At 49.0% G+C, this 20,193-nt stretch overlaps 2 protein-coding genes across 9 annotated transcripts in view; both read left to right on the top strand.

Moving 5' to 3' along the window:
• The window catches only part of SLF2 (SMC5-SMC6 complex localization factor 2), a 31,469-nt gene extending 27,302 nt beyond the window's left edge, over positions 1-4,167 (top strand). For 3 of the 6 annotated variants that reach the window (XM_062601799.1, XM_062601797.1, XM_062601796.1), the window contains exons 18-20: positions 1,342-1,428; positions 2,740-2,808; positions 3,930-4,167. In XM_062601799.1, the coding sequence (XP_062457783.1) occupies positions 1,342-1,428; positions 2,740-2,808; positions 3,930-3,965 (192 nt within the window). In that variant the 3' untranslated portion in view covers positions 3,966-4,167. The other 3 variants (XM_062601800.1, XM_062601798.1, XM_062601802.1) reach the window with 2 other exon arrangements.
• Positions 4,168-9,291: 5,124 nt separating this feature from the next.
• The window catches only part of SEMA4G (semaphorin 4G), a 28,889-nt gene continuing 17,987 nt past the window's right edge, over positions 9,292-20,193 (top strand). Inside the window, exon 1 of one of the 3 annotated variants that reach the window (XM_062601806.1) lies at positions 9,292-9,654. Coding sequence is in view for 1 of the 3 variants with exons in the window: in XM_062601805.1 (XP_062457789.1) it covers positions 18,184-18,246 (63 nt within the window). In the remaining 2 variants the exon portion in view is untranslated. Of the gene's footprint in view, positions 9,655-18,168; positions 18,247-19,156; positions 19,197-20,193 lie in introns of those variants that run through there. The other 2 variants (XM_062601805.1, XM_062601808.1) reach the window with 2 other exon arrangements.

Here is a 20,193-nt window from a genome sequence, read left to right as displayed (position 1 = left end):
CGTTGGAGTGCAGCCATGCAGCAAGTGAAAACTAGGGCTGTATCTCTTCTGTTCTCTGTGGTGATAGTTCCTCTGTGCCATGTGATGCGATGTAAGCATCTGTTAAGTAATACCTTCTGCTTAGACTTACAGTAATCCTGTTCAGATTTCTGTGATCACTTGCTCTAGTTGCTTGCGGCAGGGTGTCTATATACATCCTCTGTCACGTGGAATCACTGTTGGCTTTTAAGGAATCTGTCAAATGAACTGTTTGAGAGAGGTAAAGCGGTAATGTTTGGTTAACTTTTGGGGCTTAAGTGTCTCAATTTCCTGCTCAAAGCAAAAAAGATGATCGCAGAGTGTAATCTGAAACAATTTGGTAAAGAATTATATTGTAATGGTGTTTTGAGATTTGGGGTAGGGTTGGTTTCTTTGGGGCTTTTTGTTTGCTTTGCTTTTTTTTTTTTACATTGCCTTCCTGAAGATTGTGGAGAACTTGATCTTTTTTAGTATAATTTTTAATGTTTCTGTATTTCTTAATGAAGAAAGAGTCTATTATTCACTGACCTGTTATAACCATCAAGTGGCAAGAGGGGTATGGCTGATTACTGTGCAGGCTGGGCTTTGTGTAAAATCAGTATAACTGTTTCATTCCTGGTCCTCTTCCAGTGAGATGAGGTAAACTGTCGTGGTCTTGAGACACCAGCAAATGTTTATATTTAGAGTTTTGGGATGTCTCACCTGCTGTGCAGAGCAGAGCCTATTAGAAGCTCTTCGGTGAGAGATTGAAAACAGGAATCTTATAAAGGAGTTCACAGAATGGGAAAGATCTTGGGAGCCCATTATCGAAAGATTATGAAGTTACAAAACTGCTTTATTAAGTAATGAGGAATTTTGAGATAAATCAGAGATCAGTGCAAAAACCTTGGCTATGTTTTACCTGCTTAGTTAATTCCTACAAAAGAAAATGACCGGAGTCATTGCTGAAAAGGTTATTTTTTAGCTATTGTAACTTCTGAACTGTTTTTGCTGATAAATGACACTGCACTTGCTGCCTTGGGAACAGACAGGACTTAGGAATTAGCTGGTAGAAACTTTAGCAGGGCTACACATCACAAATTTTATACTTCTAAACTCATTTTTAAACCTTAGATCTGCTGTACCAGGACCATGCCAGCAACCGACAGAGGATCTTATGGTCTTGTTTTCTTTCTTTCTTTCTTTTCTTCCTTCCTTACTGTATATTTCTGAGGAAAAAATCAACTTGATGCATATTGTTTTTAAATTGCAATAATGTCTGAAGGAAGCTTTTAGTTTTGACATGGAGGATTTAAAGAGCTGTACACTTTTGTCTTTATTCAGCAACACTTACTGAAGCTTTGTGGTGCCTTAGATAAGCACATAAAATGTGATATTAGGGAAGATGCAAGGCTGTTTTATCGAACTAAGGTAAGACAAGAAAGTTGGAGAGGGGGTGTTTTGGGATGGTTTTTAGTGTTCTTGATGTGTGGTGTTCCCTTATCTCAGCCCTGTTTTCTCTGTCTGCATCCTGTCTTTGCATGTACATAAATATATGCCCAAAATACTCTTTTTGCTAACAACAGGACTATTAACAACTGCAAAACGTTAGCTTGTCGTCCTTTTAACCAGGCATCTCAACTTTTAGACCTGCAGAGTTGCCCTGTTTCTTTTCCTGTCAGTCATTGGTAGCTGGCTCCAAAGAGCAGAGGCTACATGCAGGGCAGGATACAGAAGCCTGGAATACTAGCCTATCTTGCCATGTGTCTCTGGTTTATTTTCAAATTAATGAATTAGGTAAAACTGTTGTAGATTTAAGCCAAAGGTGTATGTGATGTAGCATCAAGCTTGGATAATTGACTTTCATTTGCTTTGTGGTGTGGGGTTTACTGATGAAATTGTAATTTTATGACTTTCGTGCTTTGCATGCTGTTGTAGCAGGCCAAATCAGAGCAGTGATAAGTGACCAACCTCAGCTTTGAAAAGCCTTGGCTTCTTCAGCTTTAAATCAAACATTTGCAGTTGTGTGCATCCTTACCTCTCAAGATTGTTCTGTTTTATTCAGCCAGATGAGTAGAGCATGGATCCTTTTACCAAGTTAAATGTTCTTGTCTTGATTTTTGTGTCTGGGGTCTCATTCACTTTAGTTTTTATTTCCCTTGCACTGAGAAGGGAAAATCTTTCTCTGTTTTTTTCCTATCACTTCATTTGTGTAATCATACAGTAACTTCTAGAGGACTCCACTGTGCTGGGTTTTAACACAGCATATGAAGCAAATCTCAGTTCTGAATGGCTTGGATTAAACACCTGCTTGTGATTGGTTATGAAAAAGCACAGTTTTACATATAAGGAGTTAATTTTGGAAGCAGGCAGTGCTTGAATTGCTTTTGTGATTGCAGTTGCAGGCACTTTTTCTAGATACAGTCAGACTTGTGTAACAAACTGAACTCACCCGAAGGATGAGGTGGGTGTTTGGAAGCCAGAGGCTTGCATGCTGATTCCAAACACTTAACGTGGGGAGTCATGTGCCTGTAATGTGTTTGTGTGGAGTACATTACTTTGCATTGAGAATCCCAAATTACAGGGGTCCTGGTTGGAATTGAGGTGGTGATACTTTGGGCTGACTGTAACATGGTCCCAGTAGACCTTGGGTGTTGGGTTTATGTGGGGTTTGGGGTGAGATGGGATATGATCTTGGCTTTCTTAGCATAAATGCCTAAAGTAATCTGTCTGAACTTGCAGGTGAAAGACTTGGTTGCCAGGATATATGGCAAATGGCAAGATGTGATACAAACCACTCGGCCTACTCAGGTACTGTAATGAAACTTTCTTCTCTCTTTTCATATTGCAGGGTGCATTTAACTCATGATTTTAGCATTTGAAAACAGCATATTCTTTTAAAGAGTATTTTTTTCTTTATAAATAGCATGGTTGCGGCATGCAGTTAAATGTATTAGAATAGAGTTTAATTAAAATTATTACCTTGTTGGCTTCAGTAAAACCAAGATTTCATCTTTATCCTTAAAAGTGCTGCTTTTGTAAAGGGCTTGTATAATACACTAAAATGTTAGTACTGAGTCAAGTCACAGGGCCTGTGTCTGATTATAGTTATTAGCAGACACTTTGAGAAGGACACTGGGGCATGAACACAATGATGCACTTCCTGCTGTGGTCTGGCAGTGTATGACTTGGAGGCTACTTGAGTCCAGGGCTCTATCAACATATGTTTAACAGCCCTTGATAGCTCCCTCCCCTTCAAATGTGTTGAATTTCATACAGTGACTAGGAAAAGCCTTTTGTGCTCTATGAAAGCACCAGTAGTAATGATGTCCTGATTAGTCTCGCATTAATATTTGCCTTCATGATGCCTAGCTGTCTTTGGTGGAATAGGTGGATAATTTCTGCTGATACCCAGAGTTCAGAGCTGTTTCTTCCACTCTAGGGTTGTAAGATTTCTTTTCTAATGGGATCAGGCCATCTGATTGAGTCCTGCCTTGGAAAAACATTAACTTTCTAGTAATGTAGTGATACACTTCTATAAAAATAAAATTATATATATGTTCTTAGTATTGATTTCAGTTAAAAATTGTGTCATTGACCATTTGTCTGTAAAAACTATTAGTGACTCCCAGCAATGCGCAATAGAGACATAGTTGTGTGTGTGACATTTCTTCTTCTAGAGGGGGAAGGAAATTAGTAACACATGGCTGCAGAAGCAACTTGCAGCTTACTAACTGATGTAAGTTGATAATGATGCAGCTCTTTCAGAGATACGTGGGGTTGATTCACATATGTGAAAACTGGCAAGTGTTTCTGAATAAAATTCTAGGCACTTGCAACACATCGTGGTGATCTCTGGCTAAACACTTGCCTACTTTACACTACTATCACTGTTTTTTTGACTTGTTTGCTATTTTGTTTTTGCTCTTTAGGGAAAACTGCATGATTTCTGGGAGCCAGATTCATGAAATCTTGCCTAGTTCAGGGAAAAATAACAGAAAAACTCTTAAGGAAGATACAGAATGAATGGAGCTTCACCTTGATCAGAACAGAAGAAATCAGTCACCTGAGTTGGAACATGAGCTTGATACAGGCAAATATTAGAAACACGAGGATCTGATTTGATTAACATTGCTTTTCCTACAAATACACTATTTCTGAAAAATTGAAGTGGGTAAACTGAAAGAAAAAATCAGTTATTTCTTGGGGTTTTCGGTTTTGGTTTTTATAGTTAAAACTCCCCAACAAACCCAACCAGCTCTTTCTGTAGTCCTGTCTGAATTAGCTAGATATATTTTATCCTATTTAAAGCTGAGGAAAGTTTTCTCATTTCTGTTGTTAATCACAAGACATATTGGAAGCTGTATGACTTAGTTTTCTTGCCAGCACACACCATCAAACATCCGTTTAGGATAGCTGTGAAAGAATTGCCCCATGACATGGAATGCAAGTTCAGAAACAGTGTTAGGCCTCCCCTGTTGTGATCAGGTAAGGAAGTGGTTCAGAACTGGGCTGGATAAACACCATTGCCTGCACATGTTAATCTGCAAAGCAGAATTGGTATGAGCATCCCGTGTTTCTAAAAAACTACAAAATACAGCAGTTGCATGTGAACTAGTGACTGCTGTTGTATTCACTTGACGGTGGAAGCAGACCTTAAGCATGGTTGTGCCCAAACAGGTTAAGTGGATGCTTCTTTGCTCTGTGGTTGTGTTTTATCAAACAACAAAATGGAATTTGTTATGTTAGTGATACATTAATTTAACTTTCTCATCTTCGGGTATTTATTTATGCAGTGAATGTGACTGCAAGGGAAGTGTTTCTGTATGACCAAGTTATAGATGAGATCTTATTACACCAGTAGTATTGTACTACTCTTTATAAAAGAGTATGTTTGTTTCTTACATACAAACATACATATTTGTTATCTGGCTTCAGCACTGTCCTAAATGGAGAACATACTAATCCTACAGTCTCAGCTCGGTGGAGATTTGGGGAGATGAGCATTTGGTCCGCCTATGTGAAAACTGTGCAAGCCACAGGAGGTCTGAATTCCTTTGTGTGAAGTCCTGCTGCGCACACAGTGTGGTCACAGAGCTCCAAGAGCTGTTTGTGAAGTAGTCAGGTGGTGATGTCCTTTTGTGCTCTCCATGCAAATGCCATCGCTTAAATCTTACGCTGTGATTAGTCTGTAGGATCTGTGTATGTATGAAGAGAAAGTTAAGGTATTGGGTAGAAGCACCAACTGAGATTCCCTCAAGTGAGATTTTTAACAGTTTCAACATGTGCGTTTTATAATACTGTTTCCTTTTTAAGTTTTGTAGATTGCTCTGTCTTGTATCATAAATCCCCTATAACTTTCCAAGATTAGAATGTATAATAAGGCTAAAAAACTCCCCAAAACACCACCAACCTTCACATTTAAGTATGTATATTACCCATAAAGGAACTGCTATAGAATGGACACATGTCTTGTGGGAAGGTATTTTAGTTGTGAATTCATGCTAAATGTTTTGTCTTTCATTTCAAGTGTTAGAGAGTTAGCCTGAGACTGCAGCTTCTCTGTGCCCTTCACAGGATAATCAGCTTAGCTTTGTTCAAACAGAAGTTATGCTCGTGGCATTGTTGGGAGGGAGTGGAGAGGAAGAAAATCCCTTTTTTAAAAATCTCAACATGTTATTTAAGAATTGGAAGAATCTACCTCAAAGGGTATCTTTGTTTGGCAAAAGAATGGCTTTAGGCTAAACAGAATTACTGTTGTATAGGAATAGCAACATCATCCTTTGCTCCTCTGCCTGTCTTTGATAGTGTGTCAGCCTTCCCTCTGATAGCAGTTGCTTACCCTGTTTAATATATTGTATGTAATTTTCTTAATGTTTATATTTTTTTTCTCACTAATGTTGTATAAATTGCAGAGTAAGTTTACTTATGTATGTAGTGTGTATATATTTTCTTACCCTGTAAAGTTGAAGTTACTGTCTTGTATATTTTGGAGAAGGAAAGGGGAGGGGTTTAGATTAACAGCTTTTGTATTGCAGTTCAAAGCACACTGAAACTGCTGAGGTCTTTTTCCAGATAAATTAACCACTTTGATATTTACTTTTATTTAACACAATGACATAAAGAACCAGACATGCTTTTCTAGTTACGTGGCCCTGGATACAATGGGCACGCCTCGGCTCTGTTTCACAAGAAATGGCTGCAGGGCCTATTTTGGTCTTAGGGCACACGTTGTAATTCTTAAGTTCACAGCTGATTAGCTTACTATAAATGGAGAAAGTCTTGAAATCGTTTTTGGCTCAGCCAGTCCTGTGTTTTCATGCTTAATGCCTGTGTATACATTCTGGCATTTTCTCTGTCTTCCCCTCCTGCTTTGTCAGGACTTCTCCATCTGTTTTGTAGCTGTAGTAATTCCCCAGTTGCTAAAGTCTAGACGTGGGTTAAATTGGAGCTCATGGTAGCCTTGCAGAGATGATCCCAAAGCACTGCTGCAGAGCCTTGACAAGGGACTGCTGAGCTGAGACCTGCTTCAGGACGTCGGGAAGCAAAATGGCAAACCTGCTGCCCGTTATGTTTTGCCAACTCATTTACTGGCCCCCAGCCAGAAGTTACATGTGTTGGAAAAGGCTGTTTGCACAGTAAATGTCTTAACTGCTTTGGTTGTCTTCAGATAAGCATTTTGCACTGAGGTTTATCTTTTGATGTTATGTTGGCTGTATTAAGAGCCATGTTATCTCATTTCATGTGAAATTAGGTGCACTTTATTGCAGTCATCACAGGCAAAAAATTAAAGGCTGACTATAAAATGTACATTTGTGGCTCTTGCCTTTTTCCCCTCCCCCCCCCCCCCCCATTGTCCTCGCAAGGTTCTGTATGGCTTAAAAAAAAACACAAATGCACTCAACAACTTCTGGCTTTACATTGAAGAAACCTGCCAGCAAAACTGTTTGCACTTCTCCTGTTGTCGCTGTTCCTGTTGTGGAACTTGGTAATGGATGGGGATTTCAGAAGTGATTAATGACTTGCAGGTAGGTCTGGCTGAAGGTCAGTAGGACAGGTACGCTCCATTGATGCAGTGGCTGCAGGAACTCTCTGAAGTCCCCAGAGTTGATAGTTTAGTTGAGAATATTGTTGGGAAAAGCAGATGACTGGAACAAGTAGGTGAACTGCACCATTACTGCTCGGGGACCAGCTGGTGAGATTGCTGTGTGATGGATTTTAGAGGTAGCATTTCAGTGTGGAAAAATGCCTTTTTTTTAACGACGAGGCATGGGTACTGCAGTGTTAATGTCCTGAGCGCAGACAAGGCAGGTCTGTCTGCATCAAAGGTGACTGTGCCTGCGTAGCATTGTCTGGCAGCCAGCTCTGGGCCTGGGAGGTGGCCTGCCCCAGGAGAGGACAGCAGGAGTATGGTATCTGGGGGGGGATTCAGGCAAGCACTTCTGGGTGGTTGGGGTACAAAGAGGATTCTGCTGACCTTGTTACTAGCGGAGGACTTCAAGCCACAGTTATTAATGGTGGTCTTGTGTGTTTGGTTTTCTTTCCCAGGAGAACCCTATGTATAGCATAGCGTCCCTGGCTTGGGTTTGTATCTCGCTTGGTTTTCTTCTGCTGATTGTGTGACTTTGTGTTCCACTGCAAATGAGAAAGGGTGCTGCCGGAGATGAGCCTCCTAATTCTGGGGGGTCAGCCCTTGGGTTTATGAGCTCTTGAGCAACTTCTTGTGAGAGTTCCCCCATAGGAAGCAGCCCGCCGTGCCAGAGGGGCAGTTGTTGGCACTGACCTATTAATGCTTGTTTCTGCATCCTGAGGAAGAGAAAAGGCTCCCGGGACTGGCTGATGTGAGGAAAGGAAGAGGCTCAGTGAGCTTGCAGGAGCCAAGGCAGCTGCTGTGGGATCCTCCAGAGGAGCTGCCCGGAGAGGGCAGACAATCATTAGTGGATTTAGCTCATTCCTTGTGGTTTAAGTTATCAGAACGTTCTTAATGATGTTCAAATTGCCATTTTCCCATCTTCCCCCCGGGCTGTGAAATACCTTGATGTTTTGCCTTGTGGATGTTTTGCCAGCTTTACTGGTGGGGCCCCTTCTTATCTAGTGTTGAAAAGGGCTTTCAGTGGTGTGGGCTGATGATGGGGAGGATCCTGGAGAAAGTAAATTCCTCAGAGGACTTCTTGCAGAGGTGCTTTTAGTTTTGCCTGGCTGCTGCTTTTTTCAGCCAGTGCTTCCTTGCCTTTGCAGTAAGGAATTTGAAAGGGAATATTTTATCTGGTATCCGAAGTAGGGCTGAGTGGTGAGAGAAGAAAAACATTCACATCTTCCTGTCTTGATATTTCAGTGTGGATGCTGAAAGCTGGTCCCCATACTTGAGGCTGCTGGTTAAGATGTATTTTCAGGTGACTTTCAAGTGGCATTCGGGTATGTTGAACTTCTCTGAATGCCTCCCCTGTTGCTGTGTGGTGAGTTGCTGCTGATGTTTCATCTCCTTCAGGTTGTCTCCCTGTTTCTGTAGGGAGGTTACAGGGGAGGAGATGGAAACTCCAGGATTGTTCCCCTTGTTGTCATCAAGGCGTCTTTGCCATCAGCCTGAGGGTAGACCCGAAGCTTTTCAAGGCAGGTTTGGCCTGTGAGGTGTGTAGGGGAGGGTTCCTGGCCCTTCTGCCAGCGCTTCCCTTTGGGTTTGTGCTCACTGCTGCAGCTCCCTGAAGCCGGGCGAGTGATGCTCCTTCCCTCTCGCACAGCAAGGCAGAAAGGGTAAATAGATTATTTTTTGCTGTTTGTGCTACCAGGCATGTCCTTCACTAGGGCAGCGAGTGCTGTGAGCTGGGCTTGCAGGCTCCATGGCTTTATGTCTGGGTCTGAGGCTCTCTTCTCCTAAAGCCTGTTTGCGGGTGAAAGCCCTGGCTTGTCACAGCACAGGCAGGAGCAGGGGGTCCCCTTCCTTTCCAGGCTGACCACCAGGCTGCAGCTGGAATAATAATAGCTTAAAGCTGCCAGGCTCAGCTGCAGGGAGAGGATGGCTGGGCATTAAGTTTCATGCTTTATTCACACTTTAGCCTTTTATAAAGGCAGCGTAAATCATGCAGGGTGGCTGTGGGCTCTTCAGACAGCGCCATTTGGGCTCTCAAACACACTGGTCTGTGTGCTGGAATCAGAACCATAGAAGAGTTCTGAATCTGAACCTGTCCCCTTTGCCCTGACCCAAGCTGGGGAGAGAGACCTCCAGATGATGGTGCCGAGATGCTGTGCTGCACACCGTCTCTCCTCCATGTTTGTGGAGCACTGCCTGCTTCCCCTGTGCACTAACCTATTTTTTCCCAGTATTTTGGGCTCCAGCATTGTCGCTGTGTCAGGTTTGTACAGCACAACGTGGCTTCTTCCCTCCAGTTGATTTTTCTCTTATTAGCCCATTTTTCCTCTTGCCCTCATTCTGTTTTCCCCTGCAGTACGTGAATGCCGTTTGCTGAGAATCTGTGTCAGCCTTCTTCGTAATTAAGAGTCTGGCAGGAGCCAACGCAACAGTCATTTTGGAGATGACGCCTCCAGTTTGGAGCTGACAGGGAGCCGGGCTGCTGCAGCAAGGGCTCGGTGCTGGGGACGCGGGGATGTTCTCTGGCTGAACGGGGCAGGGGAACCCACAAGGAGCCTGGCGCAGGAGCAGTGAGTACCCTGGGTACATCTCAGCTGGGTGTTTAAACTCTGTCCTCTTGAAAAGCAGCTCCAGGCATGTGAAATTTCAGGTTACGACACAGGTTTAGCCCTTTGGGAGAGAATCTGCGTGTGTGTGTGTACAGGACAGGTATAAATTGCAGTGGCCGGCTGTGTCTCTCCAGCTCGGAAATAGTTGTAGTGTTGGAAAGTAAGATGGTGAGCTTGACAATCAAATGGCCTAAAAAGGGGTAAATAGAGAGAAGTTATTCAATGGTGCTCTGTAATTCTGCTTCAGACTCTGTAGTTCTTTTATTAGCAGGAAGGCTCAAAGCAAACAAAAGGAGACAGGAGCTGGGGATCTGCTTGCCTCAGGATGTTGTGGATGCTAAAAGCATAGAGGTTCAAAGAGCATTTTGCAGCAGAAAAATCCATCAGGGTCTGTGAAACCATCCCTGGCTGCAAAAGCTTCATGCTGGTGATCCATGTAATGTGTGCTGGGGAGGTAGCCCTGGTGTCCATCATGGTCCTGTTCCCCTGGCAAGATGCTAGGATCTTGGTTCAGCGCATGTGCTGCGTGTGTGCTCGATGTGCATGGCTGAGGGGGTTCATGGCCTGTCATCAACTGGTTTCAAAACTGTCTGTTGTGTCTGTGATTGCATCTCTCCTTCCACTCCTGAGACAGGAGATGCTGCTGAAGGTGCTGCCAGCCCTTGCTCTGAAGGAGCCTAGGGAGGTGTATGGCATCAAATCATTAATCTGAGCAACCTGGGCTAGTGGGAGGTGTCCCTGCCTATGGCAGGGGGCTGGAACTGGATGATCCTTAAGGTCCCTTCCAACCCAAACCATTCTGTGATTCTATGAAATGTCTCGTGTGACTGAAGAAAACCCAGTGACTTCTTTTTTATCTTTCTAATGACACTGCAAACGAGACCAGGAAAACAAGTCGTGTGGTTCAGGAGCTCCAGCAGAACACAGGAACACCCAACCAACCACACACCAAAGCTCTTACTCTCTGCTCCTACCCCATCCACAGATGTTTTGAACTAGGGAGAACTGAAAATAAGAGTACATGAGGAGACTTAAAAATCCTTCCTATGGGGTCCCTTCAGAACAGAATTCAGCATTTTCCCTCTCTAGTTCGTCAGATTTGCCTCTTGGGGGCAACCTCACCCTGCTCCAGCTGGGAGCATGGCTCCTGCCACTGCTAAAACGGAGTTCAACATGCTTCGAGTGGATGACTCACTGCATATCTCCCCCTGCCTTTGCATTATCAGATCCCTTTTGGCAATCGAGGTCATTATTTGCTGAAAGGATTTAAGGAAAGCCCTCGAGGTTGACTGTTCAAGGCTTTTCAGAAGTGACGGGATTGGTTCTTGAATGTCCCTTTCCAGCCTCCGGGTCCTTCAAAGCTTTTCCTGCCCTGCTGTCCTTCATGGAGAGGTGGGTGGCATGGAAGGACATGTGTTTTGCAGCTCTGGTTTAATGGGCACAGCATAAATCTGTTTGAGGGAGATTTACAGTGGTGCCCCTGCTCTTTAGGCTACGTTGGATGGGGCTGTGAGAAACCTGGTCTAGAGGAAGGTGTCCCTGCTCATGGCAGAGAGTTGGAACTGGATGAGCTTTAAGGTCCCTTGCAACCCAAACCATTTTATGATTCTTTTGCCTGGGATCCCTTGGCCCGTCACTAAGCCTATCAGTCAGTGCTGTGGTTGCTCTGACTTGTACATAAGCGAGAGAGCAAACTTACTGCTCCAGCTCCATTTTAGCCCCGTGTTCCTGAGCAGGTGTCTCATACAAACCCTGTCCATAAATAATCATTTGCCTTTATTTAAAGGGCGTTTAGGTATACAGTGGAATAAAGGAGGTATTATTCATGCTTCGTGCTGTGGTTCCTAATGGTACTTTACAGGCTGATATGACCTACAAAGCTGCTTGTTTTGTGCCTGCAGTGCTCTGATGTTCTTCTTACCCCGAGGGTCAGAAATGACAAGAATAAACTGTCATGACGGGTGTCTTACAAATTCCCGCTCCCTCGCCTTGGAAGTGTCCTTGCCAGGGAGCAGCTCGGTGATGTTGCTGATGCAGGCAGAGGAGGAAGCAATGGGTTTACCCAGTGTGAGATGCGAGGGCAGATCGATTCCTGGTTCACCTTCTCCCTGAAGCACAGGGATGCAGCTGGGGCTGGATACTGGGGTTGGACCAAGCCCAGTGAACACAGGAGCCCCCAGGGAAAACACTGGTGGAGGAGGCTGGAGTGAGTGGGTTTAACCACGGACCCCAGAGAGCAGGAACTACCCAAAAGAGGGATGTGGGATGTTGTTCCTGCTTGATGAAGGACTGAGTCAGCCCTGCTGGGACAGCAGCTCCTGGCTCCAGCCAGCCTGGGTGCTTGGGCAGCAGTGCAGCTCATTAACCTGGCCCTCCAGCACTCACTCTGCTGGCCTTGACACTGTCCTTCTTAATAGCTCTGTCTTCTGGTTTATTTTTAATAAAGGTAAATTACCTGTATGGATATGCAGGAACATGAATCAGAGGAATTCAGCTGACTCTCGAAGGTACCATTTGTACAGAGATGTGCTAAAGCACCAGGTCGTGATGGATGCAGCCTTCTCAGAAAGCACCTAAGGACAAAAACTGCGTGTAAGGCATTGCACTGCAGCTTCCCAAAATCTGATTATGTAGGGGGAAAAAAAATAAAATCCAGTTTTGGAATACATTAACTCGGTTGAACTGTACAGGGAGAAGGCACCAGCAAGAAGCAAATCCATTCCTGAAAGCTGTGGAGAAATTGCACTGACTTAGAGCTTCCAAGTGAGGCTGGCTGCACTTAGAACTGAGTTATGTTTCCCCTGAAATATTTAACACTGGGCATTTGAAATGCTCCGTGTATCTAAAGAGCCCACCAAAAGTCTGCTTCAGAGGGGATTTTTGAGGACCCTTGCATCATGCTTTTGATGGGGTTAACCCAGAAGTTTGGGTTTGGGTTTTTTTTATTAAAGCATGGAAAGGATCAGAGTCTGGCCTCTGTCACAGGGAAGCAAAAATTACCATGTAATGGATGCCAGGCTGCTTTTAGGACATGTGCTGATAGATCTGTTGTTAGGAGGGAGATGTTTCCATGGCAAACCCATGATCCTAAATGGCACTGTAACTCAGCAGAGATGCGGCGCTGGCCCTGGGGACTGCCTTCCCAGTCCGTTCTGAGCATCCTTCCAGGGAAGGTTGGAGCATGATGGCAGAAGGGATCAGCTCGCAGGGATGCTCCTTGCACCATGCTGCTGCGGCAGAACCAGGGCTCTGCCAGCCAGGCTGTTGGCTCAGCGTTTTTCAGTCCTTTCTGACTTTAAAAGAAAATACAACAAAAGGCAAGCTCGGAATAGCTCCTTTTATCTCAGCAGACAAATAATTTGCTTTGAGCGTCATTGTCACTCAGGCTAAATTACTTTTAGCTGTTTTTAATGACTGGGTAACATTTTTCAGCTGTTCATTCTGAGGTACCCTGCTGGGGGACAGTCCATCTGTAAAGACCCAGGACTCTGATATCATGGTTATTCTTCCTGACACTCATTTGGCTTTATTATTTGATATGTGATTCCCTGTGGTAGAGATGTTTTCAGCTAAATTCACAGCTACGAGCTCTTTTCTTTGCATAAGGGGATCTATTTCTAAATGGGGCTGAGAGGCTGCTTATGTGTGGAGCACTGGGAGGTCATGGATGCAGAGGAGAAACTCTGGGAGATTGAAGGTGACAGTCCAAATCCTGTGTGCGCTAAGGTTGACATTACCTTAGGGATTTTAACCTGTCATTTGTTACCTCTACCTTTCATTTCACTTGTAATGCACAGCATGGAGAGCTGTTGCTTGCCAAACGATCCCAGTGGGGACACGGTTTGCGCCATCGTCGGCGCAGGTCTCCGAGATCCCTCTTCCCAAGGCAGGCACAGCTTTCACATTCATTCCCGAAGGCAGCTTTTAAGCCATTCGCCTTCGCCAGCTCCGGGTTTTGCAGTGCTTCCAGGAGATGTATTTTTAAATCCAAGCTCATAAATTTTGGAAGCTCCTTTCCTTCCCCCACCCCCTCGTCCCTATCAAAGTGTCAGAGCTGAAGAAAAACTGTGAGAGTGATGGATGCGCCTGGCTCTGCTCTGCCAGTGCTCTGCCTGTGTGCGGGGGGTTATTTACTGCGCTGCTCCGGTTGTTTCTTCGTCAGTGGCAGCATTGAGGTTCAGAGCCTGCAAAGCAGGGGCAGGCTGCCCATGTGTCAGCCCAGCTTTGGGCTGGAGCAGGCAGGGCTGGCAGAGGTCACTTGAGCACCAGGGCTCAGATGGTGAAGGTGAAGCCATGGGGATGTGGATCCTGGCTGGAGGCTTGGCTCAGGGAGGTGAATGCTGGGGCCTTTGCACCTCCTGGCTTTAGCTCTGGGGTGTGCAGGTTAGGTCACACAAAAGAGAAGCCCTTAAAAGACTGGTGTTGGCCCAGCCCCTGTGCAAGCCCAGGGACGTGTGTTGCTGCTCTCTGCAGTGTGTGGCAGGGAGCTGGCCACAGGAGGAAAGGCTGAGAGAGCCAAGCTTGTTCAGCCTAGGGAAAAGAAGACTCAGGGGAGACCTCATCACTATGTTCCAGTATTGAAAGAGTGGTTATGAAGAAGATGGAGACTCCCTTTTCAAAAGATGTTACATGGAAAAGGGTAATGGGCACAAGTTATTCCCAGCGACATTCCAGCTGGACACAAGAGGGAAAATTCTCACAATGAGAGCAATCAGCCTTTGGAATAATCTCCCCAGGGAAGTGGTGGATTCCCCAACACTGGGCATTGTTAAGATTTGTCTGGACACGGTGTTGGGACATCTAGGCTAGGTCATGCTTTGCTTTCTTGGGCCACATGATCGTTAAGGTCCCTTCCAACCTGGTCTCCTATGATTCTATGAGTCTGCCCCTTCACTGCTTGCAACCACCTTGGTCCTGCTTCTGTCCCAGAGCCAGGATGAGACCTTGTGTCAAGCCTGGAAAAGCCCCTCTTGCCTCTCCCACAGGATTCCCAATGCCTGCTGGTGTTTGCCCCCCCTGCTGCAGAGCATCCCGAAGCAGCTCTGCCTGGTTGAAAGGCAGGTCAGGAGCCTGCCCTCCTGCAGTCTACAAACCCTTCCCCGCAGGTGCGGTGCTGACAGATCCTGAGCCAGGGCGATGCTTTCCGCTGGCTCGGATTGGTTTGCAGACGAGCAGCCCGAACCCCGGCGGCTCCCCGTTCGAGCTCCTGTCCTCCGTGAACTCCCGCACATCTCGCAGCCAGGCTTGTGGGAACACATCGGAGGCTGCTCTGACTCAGCGGCTTCTCCCCTGAGAAAATCCACCCTGGCACCACGCTCAGCTCTGCGGCTGGGGCTGGCAGCCTTCATCAACAAATGGCCTTGGGCAAAACACCCCGATTTCCACTGCCAAACACTTACAGGGGAGCAACCAGCATCTGATCTTGTGGGATGCTGGAGCAGCAACTCCGCTTCTGTACTGAGCTGGGGGTAAAATCCTGTCCCTACCCAAAACCAACCCCCGGGGTAGTGTGGCAGCAGCATGGGTTGGCAGTTCTGCTGCCTTCTGGCCTGCCCCTGCCTTTTTCCAGCTCTTTACAACTTTCTCAGACAAATTCTTCTGCAATTGTAATTTTCCCTTCTGGCTCCCAGCCCAAAGAAACAGTGGTTTGGAAAGCTTGCTCAGTGACTCCAAGGGAAGAGGCTCCGAGCCTTTCATGCTCTGTGCCCACTGGAAGATGTTTTTTCCTGGGGCTAATCTGCAGAGCATCGTGGTTGATTTGATGAGTCCATGACGCTCTCAAGAAACAAAGCCAAGCCTGGCTAGCATGCACTTAGCTGCTGGGAAGCCCTGGGTGCCATTGCCAGGCTCCAGGCATCACCAGTGGGTACTTTTCTGCTCCTCTGCTTCATGCAGCACTGCTGGCCCAGGGCTGGGGCTGGTTGTGGGATGGGCAGAGAGGACCACATAGATGCTGGAGCAGTGAAGCCAACCCCATGGTGTGGGGCTGGTGTGCTTCCCATTGGGCTTTTCTTCCATGGAGGCAGGCGAAGCAACAATGCCAGTCTTACAGCGTAACTGAGGGATGGAGGTGCCCAGGGAAAGGCTGGTTTGCGCGTTGCTGCTTTCTCATGTCGAAAGGGAAAGGTACCCATTTTTCTGCTAGTGGTTCTGATATTATAACATGCCCCTTGGCACGGTGAGGGCTGGCACAGCTTCAGCATGTGTTACGCAACTCCTCTGTGGGTTTCATAAATCCCCAGCTGCTGGAGTGCTGTGATTTTGTAACTCCAAGGTGGCCAGTCTGCAGAGCAGCTTGAAACAGTCACTGCCTGCTGCCCCTCGGACAGCAGAGGCTGGCAAACAAAATCCCACATGCTGGGGTTTTATCTCACTGCTCTTGCTGTGGGCAATGGAAAGGCAGGTTGCAGGCACTGCTGGGGAGGACTAGAGCTGCCCCAGGAAGCAGTTTCCTACCAAAGGCTGCAGATTGTGGTCGGCTCCATGGGTGTTATAGGCACCAACACACCGTCAGCACTGCAACCCTAAAACTAGGTGCTTTGTGACATGCTGCTGCCATGGTGTGCGCTCCTCCCAGCTTATATCCAGTTTAATGCTGGCTGATATTTGGTCCTGCTAAGTTGTATTTATGTTGCTGTGATCCGTAATGAAACCCTCTTCCTGGCCAAACCTTGTTCTCACAGTGGGAGCAGGGACACACAATGGCCAGGAGGGTGAGGGTCTTCTGCCAGTCACCCAGGATACACCTGTGCATGGGGCATTCCCTATGCTCCATGCAGGATGAATGTGAGATGGGGTTGGAAGAGACGAAGCCTGGGGGCTGGCATGTTTCAGGGCTGCAGGGTGGGGGTCCCTTGGGGCGCAGGGTGGCAGTGAGTGCAGAGCTGCAACCAAACCAGACAACTCTTCATCCCAGCAGACCTGTGTCATGCATTAAGCAACTTGATGCACATCTTGTGCTGCAATAGGGTCTCACATGTCCCTCCAGAAGGCAGCAGGCTGGTGGTGGCTGGAGACGTGTCTCTGTCAGGAAGCATCCAGCACACTGCTGCCCCAGGCACTGAGCTGCAATACGAGTGCATGCAGGTCTCGGGCTCACGGGCCCAGGGCGAGCGCAGCACGTGTGCTGGGAGAGCTGATCCGCGCTAATCCCATCAATATTTCACGGTGCTGCAGCCCTGTTGTAATTCCTCACATCATCTGGTGTGCCAGCTGGGACGGTGGTGCGGTGCCAAGTGAAACACGCCGGCTTTGCCATGGCTTCTTGGGTGTCGGAGGGGTGAAAGGGGCTGGCTGTGGGCATTTCTACCCATTGCCATGGGTAGGGGTATCTGGCAGAGAGGGGTGAACCCAAACATGCCGCTGAGAGTGGGCATCCGCCTGGCTTTGCCAAGTGGTGGGGCTGTGCTGCGAGGGGCAGCTGCCAGCACAGGCAAAGGGCAGCTGACCCTGCTGTGATGTGGGACAAGCTCTGCCCAGTCCTCTCTCCCTGTGACACCATGTTTAAGTGACAACAAGGAGAAATTAAACAGTAACCAGCCCCTGGGCTGGGCACTCGAGCATCTCCCTTCCCTAAAGGCCGTTTGGATTAATGGGGAAAGCATCAGGGAGGGTGGTTTCCCGAGGCTGCCCCTGGGCTGGGCTGGGGGCTGCAGGGCTGCTCCAGTGGGAAGCTCCCCTTCCAACACCTTGCAGGCTCTGGGCTGAGGCTGGAGCACAAGCCAGACCTCCCCATTCCACAGCACCACTCTGTGGGGCAGATGAATGCAGAAGCAGGACAGGTCTGGTTCGGCTGCTGCCTGCTGCTGTCTGCATCCCACTCTGGCTGTTGGGGAAGCAGCGCAAATAAGAGCAAGGCCATGGCCTTCAACCTCGTGGGGCCCTAAATTCCTCCAGTTTAATCTCAGGGGGGCAGCAGAGCAGGCGGAGGCTCTGAGCACAGCTCTGCTTCCAGCTGCCCATGACTCGTGCTCATTAATTAAAGCCTCGCAAGCTCGGGCCTGTAACTGCACCGTGCCAGGCTCCGCTCGCTCGTTGCTCATGCACTAATTACCCCACCGCGAGGCCAGGAGCTAATGCAGCTCCACTGTGTGCGGCTTGGGCCGGCAGCCACGTGGGAGGGCAGGGAGCACTGCTGCAGGACTGGATGTACACAGTGCCCTGGAGAGGGAGGGAGGGAGCCTTGGGCCTTCCCCAGTGCTCATGGACCAGTTCTACCCATAACCAAACCCTCCAGCGAGGCAGGGGATGGGGTTCGGGGTGGATGAGGGGGAGCATCCACCTCACAGCACCTGAACCCCTCGTCCCCTGGTGAGATAGGCTGGCCAAAAGCATCCTTGCCTCGCAGGCAGTGCCTGCTGCTCTGCCTACCCTCCTGCTGCCGGGTGAGCCTGGCTCTCGGTGTGTGGACATCCCACTTCTGCAGGGTGGGTGGAGAGGTGCGGCGAGGCGTGGAGGAGGCGCTGCGGCTCTGCCCAAGGACAGGAGGAAATGGTAATCAGGCGCTGGAGCATACAGGAGGAGAGGGCGGGAGGACGGGGAGCACTGGAGGAGGTGGGTAGTGTCCCTGCTGGGGTCCCCTGGGAGTGGGAATAGGGAGTGGGTCCCAGCACCTCATGCAAGGCGATGGTGGCTGCTTGGTGTGTGTGAGGGTGACAGAAGCCATCCCGTCCACAGGAGCACCCAGATGGGTCCCTCCTTGGCTGAGACCCATCAGTGCATGAGGGCTGGGGCGATTCAAGTCTCTGCTGCTCTCCCTCCCATCCATGGTACTTTTAAGAGGCAGCATCCTGGCAGCGGCCTTAAGGTTGGCATATTAGCCATGCTCCCCATGAGAGCACCTTGCCCCTGCCACCCTTACTGACCCTGAAAGGTCCAGGCGGTGATGAGCGTTCAGAAGGGGCTGACCTTCATCCCCAGCTGATGTGCAGCAACAACCTGCTCAACTAAGCCCTGCCATGGGTTTGGCTCCAGGTCTGCAGGGTGTGGGGTCAGGGTGGCCCTTGTCCCCTTCTTGAAGGCCTCACCCCTCATGGGGCTTGGTGTGGAGCAGAGGGGATGAGACATGGAGGGTGCTGGTGCTGGGCACCACATGGATTTGTAACCACAGGCTGGCAGCACCCGGCTTCAGGAGCTGTAAGCCGGTGTGTGCAGGTACAGCATCTCCCCACCTCCCGCTCCAGCTGATTTCCAGGTGCCCTAGATCCAACCTGCTGATTACACACAGCACTTGGGGGTTTGCTCTGGGAGGCCTGCGCTGTGACGGGTGAGCAGGGAGGGTTGGCCGGGAGCTGGAAGCTTGCGAAAGGAAAGCAAACACAGGCCTGAACCTGGCAGCTGCTGCCCGTGGGGAGGAGCCACAGAAGCCACCCAGGACAAAAAGGCTCCACACACAGGGCCCTAGAGAAACCACTACCTGCCATGTCTCCAAACAAGCTTCCATCAGGTGTGAGGGCAGGCTCAGTGCTAACAGAGGGAGAAGATGGGGTACGGGCCCAGCTCAGGTGTGCGGTGAGGGATGTAAGTAGCCAGGGTGGGTATGGGGAGTGAGGAGGCTCAGTGGGCGCTGTGGCACCGTGTGTGGTGTGTTGGCAGAGCTGGATGACGCCTATTGAGCTCGGTGATGCTTTTTTTATTGTTACAAGCCCAAGTTAGCAGCATTTCACCTTGCAAAGGGCTTGAACACAGACCACTCTACCAGAGGCCCTTTTGGCGCTGTATAACCCAAACATGGGGTGAGACATGGGGTAACTTAGCACAAGCAGAGCGTCCCTGGGCTTCACTCTGCAGCATCTCTGCCCTCTGCGGCTCTGCATGGGAGAATGCTGCCTCCTGCCCCCCCCCCCCCCCCCCCGTGCTGCAGGGGCAGCCCCAGCTCCTGCCCTCTGCGGGCCCCACTGCGGGCGGCCAACGGGCTCCAGGCCGGGGCTGGGCACCGCGGCCTCGGCCTGCGCCTCCGCGCACGGCGGCGGCCGCCAGGGGGCGGTGCGATGCGGGGCGGCGCGGTGCGGGCGGCGCGGCTCGGTACGGCTCGGTGCGGCAGGGCCACGCACGGCAGGGCTGCGAGCGCCGGGGCTGCGCCGAACCGAGCCGAGCCGCCCGCGCCTGCTGCGCCGCCGAGCAGAGCCGCACCGCACCGCACCGCACCGCACCGCACCAGGCAAGTGCCGGGGACACGCGAGTGGGGACAGCCGCCGGCCGGGTCCGCGGTGCGGGTCCGGGAGGGCTGGGGCTGGGTGTGCGTCTGCTCGCAGGATCCGGAAAACTGGATCTGGTTGCGGGATCGGAGTGCTGGATGCAGGGGCTGGATGCTGAGGCTGGATGCTGAATTTGGAAGCAGGGTCGGGGGTGCTGGGTTGGGGGTGCTGGGTCTCGGTCCAGGTCCCCAGGCAGGATTGGGGCTGCTGGGTCTGGATGCCGAGTCCCCAGGCAGTGTCTGGGGTGCTGGATTTGGTGTTGAGTCCCTTTGATAGGGCCTGAGGTGCTTAGTGTGGGTCCAGG

This window comes from Pezoporus occidentalis, unplaced genomic scaffold (genome assembly GCF_034315485.1).
Source record: "Pezoporus occidentalis ecotype Australia unplaced genomic scaffold, CSIRO_AGI_Poc_V1 ctg73, whole genome shotgun sequence".
Classification (NCBI taxonomy): Eukaryota; Metazoa; Chordata; class Aves; order Psittaciformes; family Psittacidae; genus Pezoporus; species Pezoporus occidentalis.
This window is presented reverse-complemented; position numbering and strand designations above follow the sequence as displayed.